General features: G+C 38.9%; 3 protein-coding genes across 3 annotated transcripts in view; all 3 read left to right on the forward strand.

Moving 5' to 3' along the window:
• LOC145987760 (acetylcholine receptor subunit alpha-type acr-16-like) overlaps positions 1 to 2849 on the forward strand; it is a 29705-nt gene extending 26856 nt beyond the window's left edge. The window contains exon 9 of the mRNA XM_083122434.1: positions 1095 to 2849. Coding sequence (XP_082978560.1) covers positions 1095 to 1295 — 201 coding nt within the window. The 3' untranslated portion in view covers positions 1296 to 2849. The remainder of the gene's footprint in view (positions 1 to 1094) is intronic.
• An 895-nt stretch (positions 2850 to 3744) lies between these two features.
• Positions 3745 to 8166, forward strand: LOC145988326 (uncharacterized). The gene is made up of 3 exons (XM_083123192.1): positions 3745 to 3917; positions 5410 to 5617; positions 7074 to 8166. The coding sequence occupies exons 1-3, from the start codon at positions 3753 to 3755 to the stop codon at positions 7295 to 7297; spliced, it is 597 nt and encodes a 198-aa protein (XP_082979318.1). The 5' UTR covers positions 3745 to 3752; the 3' UTR covers positions 7298 to 8166.
• A 1256-nt stretch (positions 8167 to 9422) lies between these two features.
• LOC145987986 (uncharacterized) overlaps positions 9423 to 23074 on the forward strand; it is a 33457-nt gene continuing 19805 nt past the window's right edge. The window contains exons 1-6 of the mRNA XM_083122826.1: positions 9423 to 9498; positions 10398 to 10485; positions 11075 to 11223; positions 15275 to 15538; positions 18194 to 18370; positions 21751 to 21910. Coding sequence (XP_082978952.1) covers positions 9456 to 9498; positions 10398 to 10485; positions 11075 to 11223; positions 15275 to 15538; positions 18194 to 18370; positions 21751 to 21910 — 881 coding nt within the window. The 5' untranslated portion in view covers positions 9423 to 9455. The remainder of the gene's footprint in view (positions 9499 to 10397; positions 10486 to 11074; positions 11224 to 15274; positions 15539 to 18193; positions 18371 to 21750; positions 21911 to 23074) is intronic.

A 23074-nucleotide genomic window follows, 5' to 3' on the forward strand; every position in this document is an offset into this window, starting at 1 on the left:
TCATCAGTCATCATGCTGATAAATCATGTCACGTCTTGTAGCTAGAGGCACATCCTCCAACAACATTGCCATCCCGTTCCTCAGGAAATGTTCATAAGTGATGACTTTTAAGATTTGGGGCAGGAAAAATGGCTCGATCAAATGATTGTTGATTACGCCCATCCATACTTCTGCCTGGGCGTGCGACTGTGGCTGGATGAAAATTACCCAAAGAATGGATTGGCCGAGGCGGCTCGATTCCCTAGCCGGCTCGATCCCCCGATTTGAAGCCTTGCGACTTTTACATTTGGAGCCACATGACAAGACACCGGTAAACTGGCAAGAAGTGCTCAGGGAGAGGATCTTATCAGCTGGTCAACACATCAAGGACACCATCACATCACGAGTTAAGACACCAAATGTCTGTAAAAACCTGCGTGCCTGCATTCGTAACGGAGGTGCCCACTTTGAGCAAGACGTGTAATGTTCTTTAATTGTATTGTTCATTGATTCCATTCACATGAAGATGAATGAAGTATTATTTGTTGTACAGAAATGTGAATGTTAGCAACATTTGTACCTTGTTGGATAGCAGATGACACAAGGAAGTAATTTAAGTAATTTGTACGCTTCGTGTCATACCATTTTTTTTATTAATACGTTGCCAAGTAAACTAAGAGTACAATTTTTTGTCATCACTTGTAAGTTTAGACCCACCCGTAACTTACATGTGATTGTTATTTGGTCAAAACTTTTTTTTTCAACGAACCACTTATTTGTTAGCTATCAGAAAACGCTGAAATAAGTTCCATACAAGGAGCAGTTTTTTCTCAATTCTTCTTTTTATGTGGAAAATTGTCATTTTTTAAAATAACAATAGAAATTCGATTATCTCGAAAACTACTAATTTTCGGACGGGGTATCATATGGTCAAATTTATTGCAAATTGTCTCTACTTTAACCCCTTTAAGGGAATACATCTAATTACCAGTCACCCTGTATATAATATATATGTATATATATTATATATGTGTATATGTTATATATATATATATATAAATGCAAAAGTATCCTATAATAACAGTTATTAAAATTGCCTTACCTTTCTCACACAGGCCACGATCAAGCATGTAACCACAGGTGTTGACTTGAAAGAAGACGTTGATGACCATGTGATAACTGATGATCGCAGAATGATCAGCGAAAGCCCTGCTTCCACACAATACGAATGGGTGCTCTTGGCAGCTGCAATAGACAGAATACTTTTCCTCGTCTACTGCTTCCTGTTCATCATATTGGCTGGTGTGTATATATGAACATTGTAACATTTTGTACAAAAATAATGCAATGAATAAATTGTGATTCATGTTGGATAGTGCTGTGCAAGGACTAATAATTACCATGCATTCAGAACTTGCAAATTTAAGCTTAATTTACAGTATAAGTTTGCATATTATTCATATTGTGAATTTGCTTGTGGGTGTGACGTACACTGTTCAGCTTCAAATCTGCGAAATGGCTCATGTTTGCAATTTCAAACTTAAAAAAGGTAAAGAATTGTAAGACGACATACGTTAGAATTAATAAATAAAGTATTTTGAGTAATACGTCCAATTCTTTTGACAAATTTGTTGAACTGAATCGCATATCATTTCACGCGAAACAAATTATGTTAATAGTGTATAAACTGTGCCAAAATTTGTGATACTGCATTAGCATTGCATCCTATATTCTTGTAATACATTATGTAAATAAATACATAGTTTCATACTTCAAAGACATGCCTCCTTTGTGACATGTTTAAGCTGATAAAATAATTCTGCTCAAATAATTTTCTTAGTAATTTTAGTATGTACCTTAGGAATTTATGTCGTAATGCTGTGTAAATTAGATAACCTACAAATAGTTCACTTCCATATAATGGAGAACACATCCGTGAGGAAATCACAAAAATATAATCTTGCATATATTTCAGTTGAATTTCAATACTTAAGTTGACTGTATGGGGTAGATGTGTTGGTGCTTCTATTGGTTGTATAGAGTGTCTACAACCAATGGAACCTACATAAAATCAGACTAGAAGTTACCAAATAACTTTAGCGAGGTATAAAGTTGAAAGAACACACTTGAAATAGCAAAATATACTACATACAACCTCACAATGAAGGAAAGACAGAATTTCAAAATAGTTGTTCTTAAGAAAACCTAAAGCAATGTCGTGTGTGTATTTCAGAAACAAAAGATCTTAAGCCAAAATGTATTAATACAATGCCTGGGTGAGAAAAAATAGATATAATTTACAACCCGTCCTTAGAAAAACACCTTTAGGAGATGAAAAATAATATATAAACTTATTTTAGGGAGCCTAGAACCAACGTAGTTGCATTATTAGTTTGTATATGCACGCAATGAAAGAACTTTTCCTTTCTTGGATTGTATATTAGTTAATGTTTGTACAAATATAAATCTGTCAGTTAACTAATATATCTATGTGAATATTTGAAATTAATGTGTTTTAGAAGTGTTTCTCAGCTGTAATATTTGAAGATGTTCATATTCTTGTTTATAGATAAAGCTAATAAAATATCCAAATGTTGAACAGTTAATGACTTTTGTACAATTTTAGACATTGTACACCTATTGTGAGAATAGCATGTTTCTTATTTTTACTTGTAAATATTGGTTATTAATTTACTAAATAGATCTTAAACCAATATTTATCAAGACTACAAGAAATAACTATTTCTCGTTTATTATTTCAAATCACATCCTATTAAGATGCTAATATATTGGTTACCACTCCTTCTATTTCTGTTCATAACAGTAAATACTTTCTACTTGTAAAAAATTATATCGTTGCTGAAATAAATGTGTAATTGTTATGAACATGCATTTTATTACGAATTAATAATAATGTTTAACTGTTAAGAAATAAATGCTCCAGACTTATGGATCTTCCTTGTTCTAGAACTAAAATAGTAGATCCAAGTTAAAGACTTAACCTGTTTTTCCTTGTGCCAATGTTTCCTTGTAAATTGAATCAGGTCAATTGTTTTGTTTGAATCATTTACATTTTAAAGCACTAATCACTTCCTGAACGATGCGTCTTTATAAGTCAATTGTCAGGCTGTCTGTCTGTCTACCAATGTGTCAGAAACATACAAAATAGACTCATTAAATGGTAGTCTAGTAGTTAAGCATTTAAATAATACTATTTTTTTCCGTCAGACTTTCCGTGAGATCCTAACAAGAATGCTAATATACATAACCAGTACATTTTGAATCTAGCCTATTATATTTTACTTTAAAAATGACACACACATATTTACAAAAAATATTATATAAATTAATTTTGAATGTGTATAATATAAAATTATTTTATATTATTGTCGACTTGAAATAATTATTCTTGTGGTAAGATTAACAAAACAATATTATATTTATATAATATCTGCTAGGGGACAGAAATTGCTACCCCTTTAAGTAAGCACTTATGCATATAAGGAACAATTTCCAACTCAAAATTTTAAGTTAATTTCTATTGGCTTGCGTTAAACAATAGTGCTTGATTATTTCTGACTCGGTGTGCGAGTTCGTATGTGCCGTATGTGCGTCTATTTTCCACAGCCACGTGAGTTAGGAGGATAAACAATACCGTCGGTTGTCTTGTTATTCACATCTTACTACAAAATTAGTGGCTATTAGTAGGTAAGTGTGAGAATTTGCAAGGACGATTCCTTCGTTGTTGTCCACCGGTGCTTATACACTGGGGAATGATGCGTTTTAAGGATGTTGTGGTGATTCTATGTGCGACTCTAGGAATTGCAGAGTCTCTGGTGTTCCTTCGTCAGATTCAACAACTGGGAGGTTATGAGGACATACGGAGGGCACCACGATGCGTACCCTACACGCGGATTCACAATGTTTCCGTGCAGGAAGTAAGTACTATAATAGTTTTGTTTTTTAGTGCTTAATTCTGAAGTTAGTTTACTTATGGACTTTATATTCTTTCTTGGCGCGAAAAGTTACATTTTCCCAATCATTTCTCCATTAAAATTCTGTTTTCTTCTTTCTCTTCTGTTCTTTTGAACGTTCTCTTCACTTATCTTCTTTTTACTTCACCTTTCTTCTCTTTTCTTTCCCTCTCCTCATTTCGCATATCTTCTCTCCTCTTCACTTCTTTTCGCCTTCTTCATCTCTCTTCATGTCTCTTACCTTCTCTCCATTTTACCTGTCTTCTCTTTTCTTGTCCTTTCTTCCTCTTCTGTTTTTCGTCCTATCCTCTTTTCTCTAATCCTCTCCTTGCTTAACTTTTTCTGTCTTTTCTTTTCTTCTATTTTCTGTATCCTTGTAAATGTAATTGTGACATTTTTATGATTTATTCATCTTATTTTGTTCTTACCTTTTTCTGTCTTCAGTTTCATCTGTGGTTTTCTCCTACTGGCAGTTTGTTTATTTGTTTTGGTACGCCTAGACCTACCAACGAGTTACCCCTTAGACCAGTGGTTTTCAAACTGTGGTACGCATACAGCCAGGGCTACATGAACTACTTGAAGGGGGTACACGATCAGCTCGGAAGAGAAATGTCGAGAATACCCAAACGACATGTTTGCTGCAGGTGTGTAGAGCAGACTTCATTGTTTCAGACTTCATAGCTTCAACACTCAACAGGAAAATAAGTCTGATTTTGTCATTGACACTCTTATCTTTGTTTCATTAGTTTTGAAATAAAATACTCGTTCGAAATCTATAATAAACTAAATTTGGAGCCGAATCTCCGTTTGAAAGTTTCAAGTGCACAACCGACATTAAGAAATTGTGTCAGGCTACATCCTTCTCACTAAAACTCTGAGGATTTCGTACAATAAAAACTCCAAAATTGTGCTTAACAGTTTCTTTACAAACTTATTTTTTATCTTTACTTTTCTTCAATATCTCTGGAAAAAATATGTGAAAAATTAAGTTTTATACATACTTATTAGCACACATGGGTCTCACATTTTTATTTTTGTAACTAATCGTAAAGATTGTAGACGTAGGAACACCCAATAAAATAATAAAATTAGGATTCTAATGTTTGTTTACCATCTTTCCACATACAGCCTGAATGCCATATTGCTCTATTGCAGATACACACCTCCAACATATCAGGCAGCCAAAAATATCCCCAAAACCCACTTTTCGAAGAAAACCTATGGTAGGGCGTACATTAGACTTTAGTTACGACTAAAGGGAACAATGAGAAAAAAGTTCGAGAACCGCTGCCTTAGATCATGCAACGGTCGAGATTGGTGTATGTGAGGTAAACCTGAGCTCGGATTTCACTATGGCATATTTTTCCTTGAAATGTACAACAATACCAAAAAAATATATTATGATCATTATCCTGTCCTTCCCCTTTTAACAAGCTGGCGTTTGTTAACATTGCAGTTGGAAGGACAATGGATTCAGAGAAAAATAAACATGCCATCAGACCAGTTCTTGATGGAATGCAGTACCCTGGATCTTCAATTGCAAAGTGACGACTTCATCGATGTGTCTTTCGTCAACACCGTCAACTGCACAAGAATAAACTACGTAGAGAACTACGAAGTAATTGAGGATGGAGTTTGGAGACATGAGGATGACAAGGATGGTGGTAAGTACCTTATTTTTTTAAAAAATAAGATAATATATTATTTCATGATTTTGTCAGAAAGTGCATTGTTCTATTGGCTGGTAGATATGTGTAGAAGACATGATCGTTGAGGCCTTGTTTCGATGCTACAGGCCCTCAGAAAAAGTGGATATCACATAGCTGCTTGCTAGGCAGAGTCGGGATAGGCCTAAGCTATAAAATATTTTGCATTCATCGTTTCTAACTTTGGTTTTAAGAGTTGTTCAAACACAAAAATGCTAACCCGAGGTAATTTTAAGGGGAGTTTGCATTACCTCTTTGGTTTTTCCCGAGTTCTTTACTCCTTTCATTTGGAAATGTAGATTTTCTCAAAGTTCGGGAGGGGTTGTAGCCTCATCAGCTAATCCCTGCCTACGCCACTTTTAAAAAAAGCATCATGTTCTATCCTGTATGTGTGTAGTGCAGGTATTCAGCAAAGATTCACTGTTGCTACTGACATTTATTTTTTCTGTTCGCAAATGACAAAATTTATAGTAAGGCAAGAGCAGACTGTGTAAGCCATAAATGGAAAGGTTGTCATGTGGAGTGAAAATATATCTGGACAACAAAACCTTCTTCAATTCAAATGAAAAAAGAAAATAGAATATTCCTGCTGCGATCTGCCGTGTGTAGGATGTTTCATGCCAGAAAAAATATAAATGAGAGTGACAATCATTCATCTGTATACATACATATGGTGTATGTGAGGTTGTATGGTTACATACATACAGGATAGATAGTACCTATTACCGTTTGGACTCGTCGAGTCGAAACGAAGACTTATGGAGCAAGAGGTTAGAAAAGAAATTGATTGATTGTTTTTTGTTTTTTTTTTGCTTTTCGGCCGCTTTTGACTAATCTCGAGGATGAGGATGAGGGATGATATGATGAAATTGATGAAGAGACACTCACAAAGAACACCCACGCTCAGGTCGGGATTCGAACCCGGGGCATGTACCGTCGAAGCGTTGTGTGCTAACCACTCCGCCACGGACAAAATAAACTTGCTCGACTTGATGTTCTCTCTACACGCTGAGCGTTTGTTGCTGTCGTGCGGCATAAGTGAAGTTTAATAACCATATAAAACATTCGATCGCTCTAGGCAATACCATCCTATAAAAATGCCATATTTATTTGTATTTGTACTTTTGTTTTTCTCCGTCGCTTTTGGCTAATCGCAACGATGTGGAGGATGAGTGATTAGATGAAATTGATGAGGGAAGACTCTTCAAGAACCCTCTTGTTGGTGCGTATGCCTTCTTGGATGTTCACTTGCTCGTTCGATCGGGTTCATTCTCACCGTTCAATCGATCAGCTACATTAGCGCCGTGCGTTGATCTGGTGTTTAACCACAACATCTTCGCACAATTTTTTTAAAAATAACCGTTTTTTGGAAATTGCTGGTGAAAATTAAAATTCTATTGTTTATTCTTTTCAGATTCCGAGCTTCACGTTGCCAAAGCAGAACCGGCAAAATATCTGATTCTGTATGAATGTCTTGCGTGGCAAGGGCACGATAGTTTTATCTCAGCGTTGCACCTTTACACGAAAAGTACCTTGGACGATACTGCGGAAGAAATTTTTGACCATGTTGCTGCAGTGCTTGGCCTGGCTTCTCGCCACACGTTCACCATGGCAGACCCTATATGTTCAATGTGTTAATCTTTGTTTACTCTGTGTTCTAACCATTAAATACGAATGTACCAGGTGGTTATAATTAAAGTGACGGTGTTCAGAGTGGTACAGCACGGGCTGTAATGAGAGTAGCAGTCTGAAACTTCGTAGATATGCTAATGAAGCAATGCGCTCGCGAATCATGAAAAAAAAAAAAAAAAAATAGTTCCAATTCTCGCCACCAGGGTAAAAAATGGCGCTGTAAGCGGTCGAAACGTGGAATTTTCCGTAACTCTGACGTCAAAGTCGGTGACATTGCCTAACCATTGTGTGAGCTCCCTGGTTGTCATTGGTGACGCTTGTTGCTTTTTCCTTTAGTAATGTTCATGTAATTCGAATAGTGAAATTGTAGCGATATTTTATTACAAAGAGTATTGTTTTCTGCGATTTATAGTGTTTTTCCTGTAACTATACCACGTTTTGACTGCTTACAGCGCCATTTTTTACCCTGGTCGCGATAATTGGAACTATTTTTTTTTTTGCATAATTCGCGAGCGCATTGCTTCATTAGCATATCAACGAAGTTTAAGACTGCTACTCTCATTACAGCCCGTGCTGTACTACTCTGAACACCGTCACTTTAATTATAACCACCTGGTATTTCAGGGATAGTATGTAAGGGGTCTATGAACAAAATCGACCAAAATTTTGAAATTAGTTCCTATTCCCCTCGTGCATTATTAACAATAAACTTCACTACTATTCCTATGGCAGCGGTTACTTTCGATCATTCAATCACTGTTTGTATCATAATCACTATGTTTATGTACCAGCACTTGTTACAGAAAATTGTTCCTTTGTATGTAAACTTATATTTTCATATCATGGTTTCTTCAATACAATCAATGCACCACTTTTGTTCCGAGTTTGATTTCCGTAATTTATATATTTTAAAAGTGTGACAAAACAGCTTCGCCTTTGTGCTCTTGGTTAATTTGCGAAGATGGGGATGAGTGATGAAATTATGAAACTGATGAATGGACTCTATGCCTAATATATACCAACACTTACATATAGCAGTGAAAATTGGACATTGACTGGAAAACACCTGCAAAGTGTACAAACAATGGAAATGAGGTACCTTCGAAGAATAAGTGGGAAAACCAGGAAAGATCGGATAAGGAATCAAACCATTCGGCAATCTTTAAATGCTCAGCTACTACAAGAAACAGTTGAACGTAATCAACTCAGATGGTTCGGCCATTTGAGCAGAATGAGTAAGACGAGACTGCCAAAGCAGATATGGGAAGCACGTCCACAAGGAACAAGACCAAAAGGAAGACCAAGAAAGACATGAAATATGAGTGTCAAAGAGATTTTGGAGAAGCGAAGCATAAGATGAAAAGAGGCACAGGAAAAGGCGTTAGACAGAAACGTCTGGAGAGCTCTCTGTAACCCCTCGACACCGGCAGGTAGAAGAGGACGCGACTAAGTAAGTAAGTAAAAATGAATGGACATTCACAAACAACCATGCCCGAGTGGGATTCGAACCCGGAACCCTTGACGTCGCAGCGCGATGTGATAACCACTTAGCCACAGGGTATGGCAGCTCTTTTTTTTTGAGATTTTCCCCTAAAGAACGAAATAATCTCTTTCATGTGTACGTATGGGGTACCATGGGTAAGTGCCCTGTTTTGTACAGCCACTGGGGTCCGCTCTAGGATATGACTAGCAGATCAGAAATACAGTGAAGACGAAAGAAAAAATGGCCATGGAGGTAAAGGGGGAGGGAATCCTGGACAAAAACTTAGCAGCAAAAGGAACATATGTGATATGGATACAGTGCGTAAGTTGAAATTACCAATTGTGATTATGAGGACGCAAGCGAGGTAAAAACTTTCCCAACTATGTTATTCAAAGCGGAAATGCTGGATCCTTTTCAAAAGTTGTCAAGCTTGTTGTATATATTTAGGTGACAAATTACAGCACGGTTGATGGTTTTGCCTTCATCGGTTGTACCGGATGCCAAATTCACGTGTGAAAATATTTCACACTCGTTTCCCAGATCTTTTTGTCGTAAAGAATATTACGAATATTGCAAATTACTATTTTTTTTAAGGTCTTCCCCTTGTACTTTTTGGTATTTATAAATTCATCGAAGTGTCATTTTGTACTTTCTTCTAGGGGAGAAGAGATTGACGGTAAAATGCACGTGTCAGTGCAAGGGTACATTTTCATGTTATTAGCAGGTAAACAATCGCTATATTTCTTGTAACGTGTTAATATTAGAAGAAAATCTTGTGTCTCCTTCAGACGTGGCCATTGAGTGGCATCACAAAGTGGCGCGTTTGTGGTTGTTTTGGGGAGAAACTTTGGTAAGATATGCTGGGTGTTGGATCAGACGTCTAAGGCTGTACAAAGTCGTTAGAGCTCAGTTGTTTCTCATCTTCTATTTGGGTACATTGTGAGGTATCTTACTTCATTATTCACGATATATTTTCAAGGACAGTACCTTATGTACAAAATTATTTTAGAAAACTTAAATGGGCATGCCATGTGGAACGAATGGGAGAGGAAATAAGAGTTTACAGGGTTCTTGTTGGGAAACCTGATGGCAAGAGACCAGTAGAAAGGCCAAGACGAAGATGGAGGGATAACGTTGAGATGGACCTAAAGGAAATCGGTAAGGATGGAAAAGATTGGATTGATCTTGCCCAGGGTAAGGACAGATAGAAGGCTTGTGTAGCTGCACCAACAAACCTTCAGGTTTAAGAAGGCTAGAGAGTTCGTTAGTTAGAGTTTCTTCTTTCCTGTAAATAGGTTGATCTAACTGCATTAATCATTCCAGATACTGATTCTTAATAATTCCTATTATCGTGATGTAAGATAAATTTTTTCTCTGTAGTTTTCAGTGATCTCCAAACTGAAATGATGATGATGGTGATATCAATATAATCTCACAGCTTCTCTGATGTGATTTCCTAGATTTTGTTCCCATGAATGATAATTACACATAATAAGCATTGTGCTTCCAAGATGAAATGCAGTAGGATATTAAATTAGACAAAAAATCCTCACCCATACTGGGAGGTGACGTAATAAATTCCCAATCAAGTATTTCATAAAATTCTCACCATATATGTTCCAGGAGCAACTCTGCTAACCTTCAGCTTTGCCGAAGAGGAGAGTGGTGTAAAGAATGAAGATGATGCAGTGAAGTTTTTCCTTTTAACCAGGTAATGGATACCAAAAGTCTTTGGTAGCAAGGGAGCTAAAATAACTCATTTTGGACTGAATCTTTTCATTAGTTGATTGATTGAGTTGGTGTTTTAAGTCCACTTTATGCACAGTAAGGCTAATCGGGACTGGGCCTATAGTTTAAGGTGGGATCCGAACCACTTGTGCCTTCACCGGCCATCGAACCCGGGACCGCTTATTTACAAGGCGACGAAGCTACCACTGCGCCATAGGAGAGGCCCTTTCCTTAGCATCTGTATGTAATGATGTACTGTTGTGATTAACGCGCTTACGCCATGAGATGTAAGTTTTAATATATTTTACAAAATATTTCGGGGCGAATCCGATAAAAGTGTCTCAGCACCTCCATCCACCATACACTAGCATTTGCTTACCTTTTTAGACCAACCATTGCTCTCTGCTGGTAGATTTCAAACCAAATTTTAACTGATATGAAAATTACCCACATTGTCAATGAATGTTACTGGAATATAGCAATATTTTCAGACTTTCAATAACATTATAAAAGTGCAAGAAAAATCATAAAATGCAACGCTAATCCTTTTTTCTATTATTTTCAAACTTAAGGGAAAATTCCGAGGAATACCAGGTTCTAAATGTAAACGACAGGGAGAAACTGAAAAATTCAAATTTCAACAAATCTAGCTGTACCGTTGTTATGATCCATGGCTTCACTGAAAATATTAATAAACCAGAGATTCTTCTTATTTTGAACGGTAAGTTGTGAGGAATTTTGTTATATGTATTGACGTTGCTGAATAATGAAAAGTAAGAAGGTGGGACCGGGAAATTTAATAATAGGTTAGAGTACTTACACTGAATAGCCAAAACTAGCCGAAATACAGTACATACTTTGTACAAAGATACACATGATTGATATGTAATGGTCACAGTCATAGGCGTGCGCACGTGGGGTGGGGGGACAAACGTATTTTCAATGGGGCATATTACCGCGATAATAGTGTTGCCCCCTGAAAAAACACCACTTTAATTTTAAATTATCGCAAAATAATTAATGTAAATTACTATGACTGAAATCAAGTTATACGTGTAAAATAGGTTGACATTTGTTCTCGAAGGGGAAGATGTGGCCTTCTTTCCTAACCCCCTTCCAGACGTTCCATTCCACTATATTATTATACTTTCACTTAGAAATTTAATGTAGAGGAATGTTATTGCTGATATTAAACGATATTATACTCTTAAAGAAAATGAAGTATTTTCAAGCCGATGGAAGTTCGAAGCAACTACGGGGGAAGGGGGTTCAGTGGCACAACCACAATGGGACAGGAGGGCATTGTCTTTTCCCAACCTTGGACGTAAATCAATTCTAGTGGGGGGGGGGGCAAACATTGAAGTAAAATAATGCAAGACTAGCAGAATCTAAGAGTAGCAGGACAAAAGAATATTGAAGATGGAATTAGTTTTCGAGTCTCTCTTAAATTATTTCTTCCAGGCGGCCAGGAGCACCTGCAGGGGGACACAGAGGGCCAATTGCACCCTCGACTTCAAATTTTATACAAATAAAAATTCATTTCGTAAAATTTTCTTGCTCGCCTCGCTCGCAATATCTGCTTTTCTTACAGCCTTGTCAAGTTCAGAGCAGTGTTAGCTAGGGGTCTGCGAGAGTTGTCCCTCTACGGCGAACGATCTGAATGAGAAAAATTGTAAACGAGAATGCCATGACATCCCATGATTTTTTTGCGCGCTATTAAATCAATACTGTTTTCAATTATATAAATTTGGATCGAAAAATTTATATCATTTTTGCATTTGGCTTTGTTATGGGGCGGATGAATTGATTATGTAATGTATTTAAGTATGTTATGTATGTATACTATACACACACACACACACACACACACACACACACACACATATATATATATATATATATATATATATATATATATATATATATATATACAGTATCCATCAGATTTTTCTTTCCCGACTGAACTTTCATCAAGGCTTTTGCACACCTCCCTCCCTAATCAGAGGGTCTGCGCACGCCTATGGTCACAGCTACAGTACATTTTCAATATGGGCACCATTTGCTTGAATGCATGATTTAATTCCAGGCTTCCAGTTACATAAGACGTCTGCTAGTGTGGCGGGACTGATTTGGAAGATGGCGCCTGAGATCCTTTCTTTGAGGTAGTCCAGGTTCTTCACCTTTAGCGTACACGATACCATTTACGTTTTCGTAAACAGCTTTCACCTCATCTGTCTCCACAAGTAAAAACCATGGGTTTTAGGTCTGGTGACAGTGGTGGTCATCAGTTCCTTAGCTAGATAAAAGTTAATTTGTTTTTGGCGTCCTAGGCAGGATTGTGGTTTTGCGATCCGCTAGATAAACAAAGAGCGACGAAGAGACGTCTTCGTCTACGCGGCTGGTCCGGGGATCTGTGCCTCCAGGTTACGTTGCCTCTAACAGGATAGGTGAACCTAACCTACTCACCAACTTTGGGCTTGAATGAATTTACAACCTGGCTATGTAACCTGGACGTACTTATCCCCGTGCAGCTCTACGCTGTCCTCCTGAGACCATATACATGGAGGATGTCCCCAGTTGACCGGCATCCATTCCGAGGAATGATTGCTGGTTTATCATAGGGACATTCAGCCTATTTAATCCGGAGCGAGAAGCACGCTTCCCGGACTTATCCACCCAAATATGAATTAATAAATCAAGATGTTGGAAAGACACATTTAATATTCTTGGATCTCACATTTAATTAAATACAAGCACTGAACAAACTTATAGGTTTGTTTTTACACAGATAACCAAAACATATATAACAAGAGCATGGTACTTACATAGTCTGCTTCCACTCCATCACACATGGGCCTTGGGACACTTCACCTAACACTCCAACTTTGAATGGGGGGGGGGGGGGGTTTCTGCGAATTTATACTAAAAAATGTGGTCAGGTCTTAAGGCAGATGGTTATTTACTTGCAAATGCACTGTTCCAGGGAGATCTAAGACAAAGGATGTGCTGAATAAATGTGGATGCCTTTGGATACAAATCCCCGTGGTTTTCAGAAGGCCCTTTGTCCTCACCATGTGGTTTGGAATTGTTCCGATTTTTCATGGATTCTGGTTCCATGCACTTTAGGACACTTTGAAAACTGTAATTTGTCCATTTTATACACTATTGGACTATCTATGCACTTAGTAGGTCTTCCACACTATTGGACACAATGGCCGCTCCATTGTTCCTCTCTCCAATGGCCTACACTGGCCCAAACTGCTATAGCGATGTATACTGCTTTAGATCTGAACAACAAGTAAGCTCAAGATGGCGTCTTCTCATGATAAATAATACCACAGTTCTATTGTCTGGAAGCCACACCCAGGAAGCCATCTGATTGGTCCACAGCACCTTGGGTTACTTGTCTTCATCAAGTACCTTAAGGAATCCACTAGATGGCAGTCTAGTCGGGGCTATTTCCACTGGCTCTCACCAGATGGCACTGGTGCTGTGAGACCGATTGTCTTTTGTCAAAAACATCGATTTTTTATGTTTTTGGGGTCTATTTGTGCTAACTTTGGGTTATTTTCAGGGAAAGCAAGTTAATTTGTGCTTGCACAAATGTTATCCCGAAAATATATCTATTAATAAAAAAAAATGCATGAAAAGGAACATGTGCTCATTGGATTGTGGCCATACACAAAATGTTGTCATTTTGATAACCAATGAATTTTGGTCAGGGACTTATTATTTACTTAATATTTTGATGTTTTATCATACTTTTACTACTTAGGCCAAATTCCTGCTAATCTTAATATATCTGGGAATGTCTACTCCTGTTAATTTTATAAGGAGTGAATTAGTCTTGTACTTTTGTTGAAGTGGAGTGGTGCCTGTATGTATTGGGGATGTATGCCCAACCTTTGGTTGGTTATAGTTTAGCGTCTTCCCGGACCCCCTCCAACCACACTACCAAGAACAGACTTTTCACGTGCGTCCTTCGAAGTTTTCTTCTTATGTCATGGCATGTGTTATTTACATCCTGCAAATTTTGAAACGAGAAAACATAGAAGAACTCAATAAAAATAATATAGGTTAGTAGACATTTCTTGATTTTAAAAGTTTAGCATATAAAATAATATTTCAGTTACGTCTAAGTGTCTGAAGAACGTAATATTCAGCGCTTGAAGTGGGAAATGTTAGCATGGTTTAACATGGTGACAGTCAGACGGCAGGGGGATGCTTTGTAAGAATTTTGCTAGCTGGGGATCCCACCCCCCGCAACTCCCTTCACTTAGACCACTGATATTACTACCACTTTGGGAAACAAAATCCCAGCAGTGTGTTACCAGCCCTCAAGAAAAGGAAGGGTGGTTTAAGGTTGACGGAGCTTGGTGCTGATCACATCACTTCCAAAAATGTCCGTGATCTTGACTGTGTGAGGTCCTAACTCCACATTCCCCTTTGTAGCACGGTGCAATGACACGGGAAACTTTTCAAATGGAAATAAATTAAAAGAAGGAACAGAAATAAACGAGATAGAGTGATGTAGAGAATAAAGAAGACAAGGTAGAAAAGGGAAGGGTTAAGGTAGTCAAAGATATAATGAACAAGAGACAGTGAGAGAATTTAATGTAGTGAGCATTTTTTTCATATTCCAAAGGGCTATCAAATTACCCCTACCATGGCTTCTTGTAGTCTCTAACGATTGTCAACGACTTAGCATGATCCACCATAATGATATTTCATCAAGACATTCATGGATTAATGGACACATTGTTTTTTGACAGCGTTTGTGAACCACACCGACTGCAACGTGATAGGAGTAGACTGGGAGGAGATGGCCGCTGCCAAACCGACCTTTGCCCTGGGCTACAAGAAGGCAATACACAACATAAGGGTCGTGGGCAAGTGCACCGCCGAGTTGATAGACTTCCTGGTAAGCGAAGGGTGCCCGTTGGAAAACTTCCATGTTGTTGGATTCAGTCTTGGAGCACATGCAGCAGGATTCACGGCCAAGTATCTCCGATCAGGCACTCTTAAATGGATCACTGGTATGTAAATATTCGTTCTGAAACACGTTCTACAAACAATAGTCAACTACGATCAGAGGCGTCTCGTGAACGCATGCGGTGCATGCTGTGCATGCGTCAATTGTGGGATAAAGGACAGCTTGCTCTGCGACGACATTCATGAGCGTTTCTACATTCTAATGTCTTCATATAGGAGAAGTATTTATTTTACACGAGAGCGCTCAACTAAGCTTATATTACATTTCTTGGATCTGAAGTGACGCATGCGTCAATTGTGGGAAAAGAATTATTACTTTCTTTCACTTCAGATCCAAGAAATGTAATATAAGCTTAGTTGAGCGCTCTCGTGTAAAACAAATACTTCTCCTATATGAAGAAATTAGAATGTAAAAATGTTCATGACTGTCGTCGCAGAGCAAGCTGTATTTTTTCCCACAATTGACGCATGCGCAGCATACACCACATGCATTCACGAGACGCCTCTGACTACGATAAAGTAAAGATAAAGAACTATAAGCAGTGGGGCTGACTTCACGTGACTTTAGGGAAGGACAAGGTTGGTAGGTAAACTATGCATACATAAGTACACACGCATATATATATATATATAAACACTGGTCAAAACAATTAGGGGAGCAAGCAAGAAATCCCAAAACCAAAGTTGGAAAGTCAAAAGTAGCAATGTATGTTGATGAAGTGAGTGTGTCCTCAACCAGTACAATTCATCTGTGATGAATCATCAGCATGAAGAGCTCTCTAGTGACATCATAAAGCACGTGGCAGAATTTGTGATATGAGGAGCAATCACGAGGTCACTTGGGAACACCGGTTGTTTGGTGCTGGCAGACCGTAAGTGCAGGTGGGATTCAGTTGAGTAGTGTTGAATAAGAACGATGGCAGAACAACACGATTTAGGGGAATCTAGCACATGGAGAGCCATTGGGAGGATGGAAGCAGGGCAAACACAACGTGAGGTGGCTGCAGCCCTTGGTGTGTTACGCAGTGTCATTTCCAGGTTGTGGACACGATTTCAACAGACAGGTACAGTACGAAGGAGGCCTGGGCAAGGTGGCCCACGGTCAACAACAGTTAGGGAAGACCGGTACTTAGCATTGTCGGCTCGCAGGACGAAGAGTCTCGGGCCAAACTATACGAAATCGCCTGCGAGAAAGGGGTCTTTATGCAAGAAGACCAATGGTGTGTGTCCCTCTGAATGCCCAACACCGTAGGGCCCGCAGACAGTGGGCTGTGGAACATCGTGAGTGGGGACATGGAGAGTGGAGTTCAGTTCTCTTCTCGGATGTGTCGCGTTTCAGTCTCCAGTCAGATAATCGACGCATTCTCATCTGGAGGGAACGTGGGACTCGCAATTATCCCGCACATGTGCGCGAAGTGTCTCAGTATGGTGGCGGTGGCTTAATGGTATGGGCAGGGATCAGTGTTGGTCGAGGTACTCCCCTGCACATTATCCGGAACGGTACTTTGACAGCCTTACGGTACCGGGATGAGATCCTCAGGCCTCATGTTGTCCCAATGGCTGCAGATTTCGGTGATCATTTCATTTTTGTGGACGATAATGCCCGACCTCACCGAGCACGTCTGGTTGACGCCATGCTACGGGATGAGGGCATCGAACAAGTGGTATGGCCAGCGTCCTCCCCAGACTTGAATCCCATTGAACATGTGTGGGACACACTCGGAAGACGCATTGCTGCTCGGCCAGCGCCGTCTACAACTCTGTAACAGTTGGAAATGGCCCTTCTGGAGGAATGGGTGAATATCCCGCAGGCTGTCGTTGATAACCTTATTGGTTCCATGCAAAACAGATGTGCAGCTGTCATAGCAGTTCATGGGGACCACACACCTTATTAGAGGTATGGATCTGTTGCGTATCTGTCCATTTCTGTTGTCTTATCACCGTGCTGTTCTCCTGATTTTGTGCAGTACCTTGCAGAAATCACCCCTAGAACTCTGTTGTGCTAATGACTCAATAGACATGTATTGTACTGGTTGAGGACACACTCACCTAATCAAAATACATTGCTACTTTTGACTTACCAACTTTGGTTTTGGGATTTTTTGCTTGCTCCCCTAATTTTTTTGACCAGTGTATATCCAGGGTGGTCTAAAAATATGGAGACACAAGAATAAAATTTGAATGAAATACTGTTCCACAAAACTAATACTGCAGCTTTGTATTGGGGGTGGGAGGTAATGTTATATGGCATATGACGATGACAGCCGCCATCTTGAAACCCACCATCTTGCTCAGCTCTAATATGCATGTGTGTACGTGTGTGTGCATGTGTGTAAGTATGTATGTATGTATGGATGTGTGAATACATAGGCTATATATGGGGGCCTATGTATGTATGTATGTATACATCCACCCACATCCACCCCGGAAGGGGGTGGGGCACGTCCTCCTTGGAAAATGAATGTCAACCTTGAAATTATATATTTCACACATAATTTCATTTCAGTCACTGTAATTTATGTCGTTTTATTAGTGTGTTGAAGGAACATGAAAATTTCAGACTGAAACGGTGTTTTTTGAGGGGGTATCACTATTACGTCGGAAAATATGCCTCCTTTGCTCCCCCCCTAGAAAAAGTTATCTTGCTTGCCCCTCCCTGGAAAGAATTCTGCGAACGTTCATGCACCCAATTTTTGTAGGTCTGGACCCTGCAGGTCCTGGCTTTAAGACCGCTGGCGACGATGCAAGGCTTGATCCGAGTGATGCTGAGTACGTGGAAACTGTGAACACAGGCGGAGAACGGCTTGGCATATTTGACCCCCTCGGCCACGTGAATTACTACCCCAACGGAGGCAGAAAGCAACCTGGATGCAGCGGTAAGCACTGCACTGTGGGAAGGTCACGACGAAGATGGAATGACAATATTAAAGATTAACCTCAAGGAAACTAAAATTTCAGGTTTAGGAATGCCAGTGATGATAGTGACTAATGAACTGAAATATTCGGTGTTACATTTCTCACACTTTGAAATTTCTTTACCCAAAATTTGCGTTCAAGATTAAAATTGTAAAATATTTCTGTCCATGATTATTCATGGCATAGTATTAGGCCAATATCAAAATACTTAATATTAGGACCAGGACATTCCTGAAATATATATTGCGTCCATTTCGATCTTCAGCCGAGAGATCGGGAGAAGCGTGGCGGGCGGCGCTGGCGGAGATGACAACATTTGCGGCCTGTAATGTCCGCTTATTTTTATGGACATATGCAGACATTTATATAAATATTGCAAAACGAGCACTAACCTGTGTTATAAGAGTACGGTTTTAATTTTAGTACCTTAGTAGCTGTATGTGCCGATGATTTTGACACGCCCACCTCTTGTGAAACACGGCGTAGAGATTTGTTTGGAGAACGTTCTAACGCTGCACCAATATCATCGAGTTTTGCTTCGGTTAGAATCAGTCGTTTTTGCTTAGGTGTTTTAAAATTCAACGATCCAGTTTCTCGTAATTTAAGGACAAGATATCTAACCGTATCTCTATGTGGAGTTGAAACGCCTGGGAATTTCTGTACAAATTGCCTACACACGTCTCGACACAAGTCTGTTTTCACGTACGTGTCATACATAAAAAATCTTTGTTCTAACGTGAACCTTGCGGCTGACATTCCAATCGTCTCACTGACACAACACACATACACAGTGCAATAACACAAACAAGTAACTGCAAGTAACCAAGAATAACACTCTTGCGCACAGTACGAAATTAACACACTCTTGGTTTACATTGCTCGCCACTATATTCACAACTCTGTCTTCATCTAGTCGCGAAGGAACAAAAACACTCGAGCTCGGATATTTCGGATTGCAAGGAAGCTCACGAAAACCATTCACTTTTAACGGTTTCGTCTGCAGCGTAATCTTGATACAGTGTTGCACATTCGAAACCTCCAAACGATTCCCATGGCCACAAAACTCTTTCAAGGATATAAACTTAAGCAGGACGTTACTGGTCAAAACTGATTAAAATGCTTTATTATCTGTGGCTCTTAACATCGTTTCTATAGCGTATTTATTTGTGTATATAAGAGCAGAACTTGGATGTATTACAGAAAAACTTTTGCGTGTTATAACACAGGTTAGTGCTCGTTTTGCAATATTTATATAAATGTCTGCATATATCTATAAAAATAAGCGGGCATTACAGGCCGCAAATGTCGGCATCTCCATCAGCGCCTCCCGCCACGCTTCTCCCGATCTCTCTGCTGAAGATCGAAATGGACGCACGTAGTAATTCACGTTATGAAAAAACGAAGTGAATATAAGGGATATTTGTAGGTATATTTATTAAACTCAAGTGATTGAGCATATTCTAAAAATATTTTGGTCATATTAAGGATATTTTCCATTTTTCTTGGTTACTTTCACATTTAGATATTACAAAGCGATTTAAATTTGCTCGTCTTGAGTCAGACGAAGCATGAAGAAGCTTCTCTTGTTGCTTGGTTTAGTTTATTTTACTTCGCGTTTTGTGCCTCTTGGCTAATTTGCGAAGATGGGGATGAGTGATGAAATGATGAAATTGATGAATGGACATTCACAAACAACCAAGCCCGAGCGGGATTCGAACCCGGGACACTTGGCGTCGCAGCGCGATGTGATAACCACTCGGCATGCTCTTGTTGCTTGACATCATGCATTATTTACATTTGAAAATTTCCACAAGGAAGTCATTGTACCCTACAACACCAGGATCATAAAGTAAACGAAAAACAAACAAAAAAAAATGTGAATATATACCTGCAGATGGCACTAATATTCAAATTATTGTTTCTCTTCTATTTTTTAATATTACATAAATCTTACACAAAAAGTAATTTTATTAATTCGAAAAAATAATGTTGTTGAGACATTTCCTCTATGTCACAGAAATTTTAGCATTAATTTGTTATTTTCTAATAAGTTGGGTACATAAGGGAGAAAGGAATAAATCATTTATGATAACTGCTGCACAGGTTGGTGAAATTTGTATAGTTGTAAGTTAATTACTACTATTATTATTAATAAATATTTTTAAATTATAAGTAATAATAACTTCTCTTTAAGCAGTCTAGATGTATTTTCTCTTTAACTGATGATACCCTCCTCCACCCGTATACATTCAGTGGTCTGCGCTTATTGCCTAGCTTCTATACTCCATGAGGCCTTAAAAAGATCGCTTCGTGGGCTTGCAGCAGACGACAAAATGGGGGTGTGTCTGCGAGAACCAATCAGGTCCGCGAATGAGCGAGTCCGGTTGCCACAGCTAGATCGCTGCACCCTTCTGGAAGGGTGAGTGACCTCTGCCTCTTGCTACTTCGGCCTGTTTGTTCGGCTGAGGAGCAGACGACACGAGAGTATCGGCAACAGTGTGCGAGTGGCGTCTGCTGTTAGCCCGTGAAGCGCTCTTTCTAAGGCCTCCTGCAGTATAATATGATATGCTAGGACGTCTGTTTGCATTTTCTTTTCTTGTGTTATGCGTTGCTTTTTTATTTTATTTCTTTAGTATACAAATGTAAAATTATAATAAAGAATACAACATAGAATTACATACATGAAGTAAACACATAACATATTAGCATTCCAGCAGCCTTAAGGGTTGCTGGCTCTTCTGTGCAGTTCCAAATAGGAGCTGCTCTCGAAGTCTGAATGACTGCAAGTTTAAACTACATGAGTACAAGTCTAGATGTGAATATTGGCTTGATATACATAAATATGTTAACCATAAAAATGTTGTTTCTACATTTTATCGTTATTGGTTAGCACAGCGCGCTACAATGTCAAGGTTCCGTGGTTCGAATCCTGGCCTGGGCACGGGTGCTCTTTCTTTTTTAATCTTACCATCCCTCATCCTAATCTTCGCGATTAGCCAAAAGTAATAGAAAATAGAAGCTAAATAACACAAATGAAATCAAACATTTATCGCTAATAGAGTTAGATTTTTATTTGTGATGAGTGTGTGTGATTTTAAACAAACCTTCAAAATCATACCAACCAGTGTTGGAATATTGTTTACTTGATTGCACAATTAGTACAAAATGTTTACTAAACAAATGGGAGAGGTTTAAACCCATTCAACACTCTTCTTACATGCGAGCATGCTGAACGTGGGAAGTATTTTACCTTTTCTGTGGTTCTTAGGTATAGTCAGAAGGGAGGAGGTTATGCATGAGTGAATAATGTAATAATCAATAAATATTCCGTTACCAACAGGTGTAATGGTATTCATTTGCTACCATCAAAGAGCCCTTGAAGTATATGCAGCGTCTCTTGAATCAGAGATTTGGGCAGTCCAGTGCGCCAAAGAAGTGTTCAGCAAGGAGGAGTGCACCTCGAAGAAAAGGTGCCGCATAGGGCAACGTTGTACAAAAATGTAAGTAATATTTATTGCATTCTTAGAGAAAGCGTAAGTGGTAGAGCTGCATAGATCTAGATTTTGATAGATTTATATATATATACACAGGGCGTCATTTTAATGGACACGAAAACGTATAGAGGACATCAAAACAAACAACTTTTCTCAGTAACATTTTTCTCGTTGGTGCATCGTTTCGGCGCTACAGTCGTTCAAAAAGTGCCCTTTTGCCGCCTCAATGCTGGCAACCACACACAACATTTGATTGCATTTGTGACGTCATATCACGTCGTGAAGCGATGCGTTCCAGGGTTGCCAGGAAAACACATATTCTGCGAAATAGTGACATAGCTACAATCAGCCACATTATGTACCGTAAAACAAAACGAGAAAACACGTTCTGTAATCTAACAGGAAGTAAACAAACGATAAGAAAAATGGCAGAAAGAAAATAGAATTCAAGTGGAAGTGATCATATCGAATTTTGTCTCAGCTTACATGTCAAATATTTGTAAATCTAGTTACCAAGTTGGCATCTACAATTTAGTCTATCTACTTTGTCCTTCTGATACTAGTTATCTGTGTGACCCACTGACTAGATGACAAAATAGAAATGAAAGAACTCAAAATTCCAAAGGTAAGCAACACATAATATAATGTACATATATTCAGAGCATTATGAGGCAAGTGGCAAAAATGGTTGAACATACAGGGATATAAGTAGTAGTAAAACAAACTCTCCGACGACTGTGTTTATCTATGCACCGATGGTTTGCAACTGTGAACAGGGCAGTATATTCGCTACTGATTCATAATTACATTGTTACTGTTGTTGTATACGTGTTTTAGCCGTAATGTAACAACGTGAACCTCGGATACTTCCGTTATCAGCACAAAAGTACCACAAGGCATCTGGACACAAACCTGAAGATATCAACCTTGCAACGAGATTTGCAAAGTAAAGTAAGTTCCACTGATGAATACCGTGGCGCTGCAAGCGGGGCAGTGTGAATACGCATGCGCCTTGTGTAGCCGCACCACAACCTTGATGAAGTGCAGACGTCAGTCTGAGGCAAGTTGGTCAGGTGAGTAGTGCGTATTGCGTTTTTGTTTTGTTTCGGACAATCCGAACTCCCGCCACGTGTGAGGTGCGGTCTGTGTTGTGAGGTGTATGGAGAAGGA

The sequence above is a fragment of the Lepisma saccharinum genome, chromosome 5, assembly GCF_977018435.1.
Source record: "Lepisma saccharinum chromosome 5, izLepSacc3.1, whole genome shotgun sequence".
NCBI classification, from domain to species: Eukaryota; Metazoa; Arthropoda; class Insecta; order Zygentoma; family Lepismatidae; genus Lepisma; species Lepisma saccharinum.

Bases quoted from the DNA above. Each gene is read 5' to 3' on its own strand.
- LOC145988326 (XM_083123192.1), top strand. From the start codon at position 3,753: ATGATGCGTTTTAAGGATGTTGTGGTGATTCTATGTGCGACTCTAGGA. The intron at 3,918-5,409 runs GTAAGTACTATA...TTAACATTGCAG, and splicing joins ACAATGTTTCCGTGCAGGAA to TTGGAAGGACAATGGATTCA. The intron at 5,618-7,073 runs GTAAGTACCTTA...TATTCTTTTCAG, and splicing joins TGAGGATGACAAGGATGGTG to ATTCCGAGCTTCACGTTGCC.